This window comes from Elephantulus edwardii, unplaced genomic scaffold (genome assembly GCF_000299155.1).
Source record: "Elephantulus edwardii isolate Elephantulus edwardi_28Jun2011 unplaced genomic scaffold, EleEdw1.0 scaffold00160, whole genome shotgun sequence".
Classification (NCBI taxonomy): domain Eukaryota; kingdom Metazoa; phylum Chordata; class Mammalia; order Macroscelidea; family Macroscelididae; genus Elephantulus; species Elephantulus edwardii.
The window spans coordinates 4,248,118-4,258,558 of record NW_006399910.1 but is presented as its reverse complement, the minus strand read 5'-3'; the positions used below and the strand labels follow the sequence as shown (position 1 = coordinate 4,258,558).

Sequence of the window (10,441 nt, the reverse complement as noted above, 5' to 3'; positions counted from 1 at the left end):
GTTCCATCTTGTTCTATTTTTTGAAATAGTTTATACAGAATTGGTGACAGTTCTTCTCTGAATATTTGATAAAATTCACTTGTAAATCCATCTGGCCCAGGACTTTTTTTGGTTGGAAGCTGTTGTCTTACCTTTTCAATTTCTTCTTTTGTAATGAATCTGTTTAGATGTTCAATTTCGGTTTGTGTCAGTTTAGGTATTCTTGATATCAACAAGGCACTCAGCAGCTAGCCTTTCTATTTAGGTATCACAAGAACATATGACCAGATTTAACTGTCAATGTCTCTCCTCTGTCTCCTTTAACCTCTCCAGTGAACACAGTTATAAGTTGTAAGCAAAACAGTTTTAAAATTCTGCTATACAAAGGACCAACACAGAACCTGCTCTCATTAGAACACCCTCATCCTCCCTCTTATTATACATCTGTGCTGTTTGAGAAGAGCACTGACTATCCCATGGATGGCTAAGAGAGCAAACAGGTCGGTCCCAGAGAAAGTGAAATGAGGGTGCTGCTAGGAGCCAAGATGATGCAATTCAGCTCACATATACTGGGCATATTGTTAGGAGGGGCCAAGTCATAGAGAAGGGTATTTTGCTTGGGAAGGTGGAAGGTCAGCATAAAAGAGTAAGACTCTCAATAGACTAACACAGTGACTGCAGCAATGGGTTCAAGTGTGTTGCAGCTGGTGAGGATAGCATAGAATGGAGAAGGGTTCAGAGCTGTTGTTTCTAAGGTCAGTACAGGTCTTAGTTAACTTGATGCCATCTAACAGCAACAAAATATCATTACCAAAGAAAAGTGTATTAAAAATCTGTATGGTATTGATTTGTGACTGTGACTATTTACTAAACCTTGTTTATATTACTAAAAATAAAATTTAAATGCTCATAATTATTCAAAGAAACTTAACAGATAAGCAACAAAACCAAGACCAAAATTTGAATGTGATTTTAGCCCTCTTTTTATCACATTAAATGGCACTTTGTGAACTTGATAAAATGCAATCTAAACAAACCTCTTTTGAGTTAAAGTGAAACTTCCATTCTCTTTTGTTATAGACGTTGTTTTGTTACAACAAAGGTGCAGCTTGTCCTGTCATTTTGAAGATTTGCAGGATATTACTTGTTTTATTTGTCTTGTTTTTTATATTTTATTCTGTCCACAAATACTGAACTCATCATCTCTACAGACACATTCACTGTTGAAGATATTGGAATAGACAAAGAACCTGCCCTCTAAGACCTGAACTCCGAAGCAAAGTTTACAGTCTTAATTTGATTCTGCTGCCTGTGTTAAGAAATGGACAGGTTTCATATTGCTGTGACCTTTCCACTGCTTAGAATTGATGGAATTTTTCTTTTAGCTACAACTTTCAACAAAATTCTGTGTCCCACAGTCAATCTCAAAATACTCTCCTTACTTTGAATCCCAAGAGAAATCTAAGATACAAAAATTAAAACAGTGCAAATGAAACATGAGGCAGTCATTAGACAAAACACTTGCAATCTGATCAGTTGGAGCTTCCCATTCTGCATGACAATATACAAACATATATCATTTACTCTGCAACCATGATTTGGTCTGTAATTTATTACTCGTGGCATTCTCTATTACCACGTGTCTTGCGATTTCTGTATTGATGAAATAAGTAGCTTTATTTTTATTTTATTTACAAAATAACTGATGTTTTCTCTGAATCACCTATAAACAATAAATCTGTGCCTTACTCCTTCAAATGTCTGGCTCACTTTTGAGAATAGCAATTGAGTTTGAAAACTGATTTTGAAGCCATGCACAAGATAAGACAGAATATTATGTCAAATTAGCCAGATAAATTTGTTTCAAAGAGTTTGCTGCTAATGAACTGATACTGTATTGAGTTCTCAGGTTAAAACTTTGCAAAGACAAGACTGAATTTAAAAATATCAGTTTAGGAAAAAGAGAAAAATAGTCACATTTTGTATTTTTCTTGAGTGCTATAAACATGAGTAAGAGATTGAAGTTTATTGTTTTTTTAAAATGTGCAACTGTTTACTAACTACAATTTTTAAATAGATGATTTCTTTTTGATTCTAAAATATTCATGTGTCTTAAATATCATTGATTTAGTTACATTTCCCCCCCTAGAATAGCCTTACCTGTATGTAACTACCTAAAAAAGAACCTTTTCCAAGTCAATGGATAATTTTTAAATTGGAAAATTTTATGCTTCCAATTAATAAACCCTTTAAAAATTTCACCTTAAAACTGTTACTAAAGCTTCAAGTTGGATAATCTTGTCTTAAAAATGAATGACATTCAGTTAATCACCCCAGTCTGGGGTTGATTTTAATTTTTTTTATTCATCTTGGTATTCAGATAGAAGACTGGAAAATGGCAATCTCTCTGACATAATAGTTCATGCAGCATTATGTATACTCATAAGCCTTGTCCATGGTAAAAATCACTACCATCAGTTTTGATTCATGGTGACCCTGGATCACCATGTTTCCAGCACTAAAACTTTAAAGGAGGAAACTACTCATCATACTCCCCACTCACAGTAGCTGGTGTATTCCAAGCACTCTCCATATGGTGAGAAGCCCAGCATGCTAAGCATTAATCCACCAAAGCTTCCTACACAGAGTGCACACATGGATGTGTGTGCCTGCAAATATGTTTCTATGTGTATGTACATATTTATACCTTCCCATTGGAAGCTCTGGTGCTATAACTGGTAGAAAGTTGTGTTGCTCATCCATAGACAGCACCTCTCTGGGCAATTTGTATCCACCAGCAGCTCTGCAAAGAAAGATGGGCAGTTCCTCACATGCAATTAACAACCCTCTCAAAATTTCCACTGGAGAGTCAGCTAAGAGAAACTTGTGACTTGATGACAATGAGTTTGTGTTTACGTATATACATATCTACCTATGTACCTGCATACATAAGGAGGTTTTTTGGTTGTTATTTCAGTTGTTTCAAAATTGTATATGTTTTGCATTTGCAGAAAAGTCTTATTCTTGTGTACTTCTTAGTGTCATCACTTACCTTGGCCAAGTTGCACATGTTCCACTAAGATTGGTATTGCCTTCTCCATCATCACCACAATAAGATCTACTAGCTAAGGGAATAGGATTTTCAGAGGCCTGCTATTTCAGAAGTGGATGGCCAACCCTTCTTCCTACTCTTTTAATCTTAGAGGTTATTCCTTGAAGAGGGAGATCATATTTGGGAAGGTGGAATATTAGAGAGAGGAAGACCCTTGACCAAGTTGGTTGGCATGGTTACTATGATTGTGAGCTTGAGTATGTCAGAAATGGTGAGGATGGCATGGGATAATACAGTGTTCAAACTGGTTGTTCATAAAGTCACTATGAGTCGTTCTTGACTTAATGAAACCTATAACAACTAAAGTTAGGAAATAATTCCTTTCTCACCAACATTTATTTATACCTGGTAGCCACTAATGAATATAGTTTATTTATAGTACCATTACATTATAGTTGTTCTTTTTGTGGTTAATATTTTTCTTAGCATAATAATGTCCTCCAGTTTTATATATTAAAATATATTCTGAGACTTTATCAGGTTTTATAGCTGTGTAGTATCCTATTGTATGAATACAGTACATTTAGCTTATTCACTCTTCCATGGATTGGCACTTAAGTGGTTTACATCTTTTTCCTGTCACAACCTGTGTTGCAATGACAAGTATGCATATTATGAGAAAAGTGAATCATAATGTCTTTCTGTGTCTAGCTTTTTAAAGCACCTACTGTTTTCTATCAATGCATCTTGATTGCATGTTCGATCAATCTCCGATTGTAAAAGCTGGTAAAAATCTTCTATCTCCTCTTCCTTGGCTCTGGTTGTTGGTGTATATATTTGAATGATAGTGGTATTGACTGGACTTCCTTGTATGTGTATAGATATTATCCTGTCACTGACAATATTGTACTTCAAGATGGATCTAGCAATGACTTTTTTAACTATGAGCAACTTCATTTTCAACCAAGTTGTGCCAAGAAATCTGGAGAACGACCACTTGGCCAACTGACTGGAAGAGATCGATATTTGTTCCTATCCCAAAGAAAGGTGACCCAACAGATTGTGGAAACTACAGAACAATCTCACTGATTTCACATGCAAGCAAGATTTTACTGAAGATTATCCAAAAACGGCTGGAACAGCACATCAACAGAGAGCTACAAGAAGTCCAGGCTGGGTTTAGAAGGGGTCGTGGTACTAGAGATATTGTAGCTGATGTTAGATGGATCTTGGCTGAAAGCAGGGAATACCAGAGGAATGTCTATCTGTGTTTCATTGACTATGCAAAGGCATTTGACTGTGTAGATCATAACAAACTATGGTTGACTCTGAGAAGAATGGGAATCCAAGAACACTTGATCGTTCTAATGCAAATCTTATACTTGGACTAGGAGGCAGTCGTCAGAACAGAGCAAGGGAACACTGCATGGTTCAAAATTGGGAAGGCCGTATGCCAGGGATGTATCCTATCTCCATACCTTTTCAACCTATATGCAGAACAGATTATCCGGGAGGCTGGGCTCTATGAGGAGAAATGTGGGGTCAATATTGGTGGACGATTTATCATCAGTCTGCATTATGCGGATGACACAACTCTGCTTGCTGAAACTGAAGAGGACCTGAAGCGCCTGCTGCAGAGCGTCAAGGACTGCAGTCTACAATATGGATTGAGGCTCAATGTCAAGAAGACAAAGATTCTCACCACTGGACCAAATGGCAGAATCAGGATGGATGGTGAAGAGATTGAGATTGTACACAGCTTTAGTTTGCTTGGCTCCATAGTCAACAGTCTTGGCACCAGCAGCCAAGAAATTAAAAGGCACATTGCCATGGGAAAGTCTGCTGTTAGGGACCTCTCCAAAGTACTGAAGAGCAATGGTGTCTCTCTGGAGACTAAGATGCGTCTGATACAGCCCATGGTCTTCGCAATCACCTGTTATGCATCAGAGAGTTGGACAATGACCAGGGAGGATAGAAGGAGAATTGATGCCTTTGAGATGTGGTGCTGGAGAAGAGTATTGAGAATACCATGGACTGCTAGGAAAACAAACAGATTTGTCCTGGAAAGGGTTAAACTGGGTGGCTCCTTGGAGGCAAGGATTCTGAGGCTCCGTCTAACATACTTTGGACATGTTGTGAGGAGAGACCGGTCCTTAGAGAGGGTCATCATGCTTGGGAGGGTGGAGGGACAGCGCAGGAGAGGAGGGCCTCTGTGAGGTGGATTGATTCAGTGACTGGGATAATTGGGATTGGTGTGTCGGAGACAGTGCCATTGGCACAGGACAGAGTGGAGTTTAGGGCTGTTGTACATAGGGTCGCTATGAGTCGCAGGCAACTCGATGGCACATAACAACAACAACAACAACACTGTTTTCTATAGTGTTTGTACTACTTTTTAATTTGAATGTCTTCTACTTCTTACTTTCCTTTTTTAAGAAACAAAACAAAACTATGTTTCTACATTTTCTTTTCTGTCAGCTTTGATGAGAAAAATATTTTCTTGCTTCTTGCTTAAATAATCACCAGTACAAATTCTTACACAAAACAATTAATAAAATAATAATGTAAAATTCTTTCTGAATTCAACTTTCTTTACAGTCATACATTTTCTGAGAAATTGTTAGCAGTCTCCAGAGTTTGCCTTTCTCTCTGTCAGACCCATTAGCCTCTGTATATACTCTGGCATTTTTTAATCACATTGTCTGGAGGAAATGAAAGTGACAGGGATTTCAATTAAAGAAACACACTTTAGAAATGCCAGTGGAAAGTGGTTGTATTTTTATTTGCCTTTGTAAGTATGAGATAAATGCATTTCTTCAACACTACCTTAAGTCATGGTTTACATTTCATGCAGGTAACCTTTTTTTAATTTAAAATTACATTCAATAAAATTATGTTTACTCTTTCAAGTTTATTCTAAAATATTGCTAGAAATTTTAGTAGTCAATATTGTTTGGGTATGCTATATTTCCATTTTTTAAGTAATAAATATAAAAGGTAAAATTGCTAGATTATGCATAGCTTCCCACTGTTTCAGTGTCTTGTAAATTGCAGGGATGAAGAACCAGGAGGTCAGCTGGTAACAGATAAATTCCACATGGACTGGGATTCGGTTCTTGTTGACTCTGATAATGTCATTATAGCAAGATTTGATGGCCGGGGAAGTGGATTCCAGGGTCTAAAAGTTTTGCAGGAGATTCATCGGAGGATAGGTTCAGTGGAAGTCAAAGACCAAATAACAGCTGTGAAGTAAGTGGCTGAATATTCTTCTATTTCTTTTCTTCCAAACAAAAATCTGGTAAATGATACATATATGAACATAATATGACCAGTGATCTGAAACTTTTTAAATTAATCTTGTAGTCTGTTATATTTAAGTACCTTTTCAGAGTGATTTGATACCATAGTTAAATAATTACTCTATTTCTGGAAGTAGAATTCAGAGTTACCCTATGAAAATAACAGATCTGAAATATAACACTATATTATTTCCTTGCAATAATCTAGAATCAGATTTTCTTACCTAATTACATTTCCTCAACAGACATACTATTACACGTCTGGCTTTAAAAAGTACACTTAGAAAATTCACTTACTCCTTGTCCTTGAGTCATAACCAGCATTTAGCTGGTGTATTTTCAGGGCTGTAGCTTGCGCAGGAGATTGTCCATCTTTTTTCCCATAGAATTACTGGTAGATTCAAGCCACATGTGGTCTTTAGGTTAACAGCACATGTCTCTACAGTCTACAACCATCAAAGTTCCTTCTTAGAAGCCTAGCTGACTCTTTAAAACAGTGCATAATAATTGCTGGCATATTGTTCAAATATTGGTGCTGTTTTAAATATTTCTGGAAAAGACTGAATATTCTGTATTTATAATAACGAGTTACCAACTGACACCAAATTTACTGGACCACCAGTTTAGAGTAGAAACATTTTGGAATATATGACACTTTCCTTTGAACAGAGATACAGTGAGTAAAATATTTTTCACTCTCTTCAGTTTTTTAAATATAATTATGAATATGTATGTGTATTTTACTTGAGAAGGAATAACCTATTTTCTTTTATTACAGATATTTACTGAAACAGACATACATTGACTCCAAAAGAGTAAGCATTTTTGGCAAGGTAAATAGAAGTTTTTAAAATAATTTTAAAAACAGAAGTATATATTCCACTAACTAGAGAGGAGGTCAGTGTTATTAAATTTAATGGTCAAGACACGCCCTTCTGATGAAATGTCACTTAAACTTATGCCCAATTCCCATTTATTCCTCCTTCCCAAAAAGCAGAGCCCAAATACTCCTGAGACAGAATATTTTCCACAGAAGGAACAAAAAGTACACTATATTACTTTATTTTCATAAGTCAAAAAGGATTACCTTCTTTTCATGAACAATTCATTTCTTTATACTAACCCTCCTTATCTCTATTAATATTTTACACAAAAAATAATCTTTAAGATTAAAATTGGATTCTATTGCTACATGCCTGTCTTATCTTTTTTCCCTGTATTTTATAAATCTTGTTCTCATTATTTATATGTGCCTCTATATTAATTATTCAGATGTATTTTTTCTAATGTCCCTATTTTTTGTTGAATAATATGCCCACTTATCTTTAGTATGACTAATGATATATTTAAACACTGAATAATTTTATGTTCTTATTCTTTTTCACTTTCATTATCTCCACTTATACGTATTTTTATGTGAAATGTCTGTTCAAATCTTTAGTTTAGTTAAAATTGGGTTTCAAAGTCTTATATATCCTGGATAGAGGCCCTCACTTAGAGCTAAATGTTGTAAATATTTTCTCCCATTGTGTATTTGTGTGTGCGTGTGTGTGTGTGTTTGTGTGAATATGTGTATGCCTGCTATTTAATAATAATTTTAGCAACTTCTCTGAAGACTAGAAAAAAAATTTGATTTTTTTATTCAAATGCAATTTACATTTGTTATTTGTGTTTTTATCTTTTCTAATAAGTATTTATTAATGTAAGGTCATGAAAACTTCTATATTTCTTCTAGAAGCTTTAAAATTCTAGGTTTTAGACTTAGTTTTCAAATTAATTTTGATAAAATGTTTATATATAGTTTGTTGTATGAGTTGAAGTACTTTTCCTCTAAATGTCTTCAGATTGAGAAGATATGTCAAAAGACAATATTTTCACATTGGTATATATTTCGGTTTGTTTGCTTGTTTGTTTTGCATTATTTTAATTCATCAATTTTATAACTGTTGATCTATCTAAATCAGTATATTGCATTCCATCAATTTGTGTACATAACCATGATTTGTTAATAGAGGAACTCTTGATAGTTTGAGAACTAGTAATAGTGTCTTTGCTGTGGTTGGAAAGACTAAGTAGTAGAACTTTTTAACAACATCCCTCATCTCTATAAAAGTCAGCAAGGATGTGTGTGCATGTGTGTGTGTAAGGGTGTATACGCACACATGTGTGCATGTTAGATGCTATTCAATCAAATAAGACTTGTGACAACCCCAGGATTATAGTCACTGTGTAAAGTCAACACAGGAGCTTCCTCTCCTTTGCTGTTTATCTACATTTTCCTGTAACTCCTTTTTTCAAAGCCTGGTACCTCCTGACAACATGTCCTAGATATGTTTGGTGCAGTTTTACCTTCTTGCCTTGAAGGAGTGCTGTAGTTGAACTTCTTCCAAGACTTATTTGGTTTTTAACAGTACATTTGATATTTGATACTCTTCACCAAAACCGTAAATCAAAGACATCAATTCTTCTTTTAGCTTCATCATTCATTATCCAACTTTCAGATACTTTTTAAGCAATTGAAAATGTCATAGCTACATCAGGCTCTTCTTAGTCTTTAAAATAACCTCCTTGCTCTTTAGTATTTCAAACAGGACCTTGAAAGCACATTCCTCCGAAGCAGTATGTCTTCTGATGTTTTGACTGCTGCCACCAGGGTTGTTGATTATAGATTCATGCAAAATAAAAGAATTGAAACCTTCAGGCTTTTGTCCATCTATTATGATTTTGCTTATTGGTAAAGATTTTTGTTCTCAATATTGAAATATATCCCATGATGAAGACTGTATTCTTCTTTTTAATCTTTTCTAAGTGTTTCATACCTCTTCAATTTTTCAAGCAAAGTTGTGTCATCTGCATGATGTAAATTGTTGAGTCTTCTTCCAACCCTGTTTTCAATAACTATTTCATATAGTCCATCTTCTCCAATTATTTGCTCAGCTTTCAGATTTAGTACATATGGAAAACCAGTGCAACCCTGACACACACTTTTGCACTAATTTTAAGCCTGCTAGGATTGGATGGGCCATTCTCCCCCCCATGTGATTTACTGCCTCTGAAAACTTGCTGGAGGGTCAACTATGGCTCCATTCTGACAGTACAAAACAACAAGTATGCCCTTGCTTTATTTGAATGACTGCTTGTTAATTTGAATACAAGTTTCAAATGACCACAGTCAATTGTTCTGGAATTCCTATTTGGTGAAGTTAGGATTTCCTATTTATCAGCTATTGCAACCAACAAAGTCTCTAGACAATGGCAGATATTCCTTAAGAGGCAAAACTGCACCTGGTTGTTAACTACTGACTAACACAGATACCACTTTGACCCAATTACTAAAGTTTTATATTGACTTTTTACAACTCCCCTATTGATAGTTCAAATAGTATAATGGGCCCTTTTGTTGTTACTGTTGTATGTACCATCAAGTGGGAACTAACTCATAGCTAATTGACCAGCTGGTTTTTCAGAGACTGTCAACCACACAGGAAAGATAATCGAAAACTCTTCTGAGATTTTGTTTTAGGCTTACTAATACAAACAAGTAACACACACCCAAATTCTCCATTTTTCATTCCTTTTTTTTTTTGCTAAAATATAATTCACATACTATCAAATTCACCCTTACGTTAAATCCTAAAATGAGAGCATAAAAGTTACTTTATTGTCTTATTATTATTCAAAGCAAATTTTAGAGTCATCATGTCAATTTTTCAAAATAGATTTCTGTGATTTTTACTAGAATTATGTTGAATCTGCAAACACCTCAGGAAAGCAGACATACAAACAGAACTGAGTTTTTCACTTGGTCGTTTAAAGATATTTTTCCCTTGGTGTGCTGTAGTTTCTCAAGTATGTTTTAATTTACACCTGTCTGTTTGCCATTGATTCAAGGAAATTACTGATATTCCATTAAAACACAACCTTAGGGACGCTCTTCATTAAATGCATATGGAAAACAAATCAAAACTTCACTTTTCATATTTTCTGTGTTTGTCGTTTTGTGCTGAATTCCATGTAATTATCATTTATCTATAATCCAATAATTATAAATACGTGACTAATCTAGGGTGAATTTTTTATATGTATTGAGGTTTATAATTTGAATATTTGT

The 10,441-nt window shown here is 35.0% G+C and overlaps 1 protein-coding gene across 1 annotated transcript in view; it reads left to right on the top strand.

The window, feature by feature from the left end:
• DPP10 (dipeptidyl-peptidase 10 (non-functional)) overlaps positions 1-10,441 on the top strand; it is a 1,145,057-nt gene that overhangs the window by 1,083,744 nt on the left and 50,872 nt on the right. The window contains exons 20-21 of the mRNA XM_006895132.1: positions 6,086-6,280; positions 7,109-7,163. Coding sequence (XP_006895194.1) covers positions 6,086-6,280; positions 7,109-7,163 — 250 coding nt within the window. The remainder of the gene's footprint in view (positions 1-6,085; positions 6,281-7,108; positions 7,164-10,441) is intronic.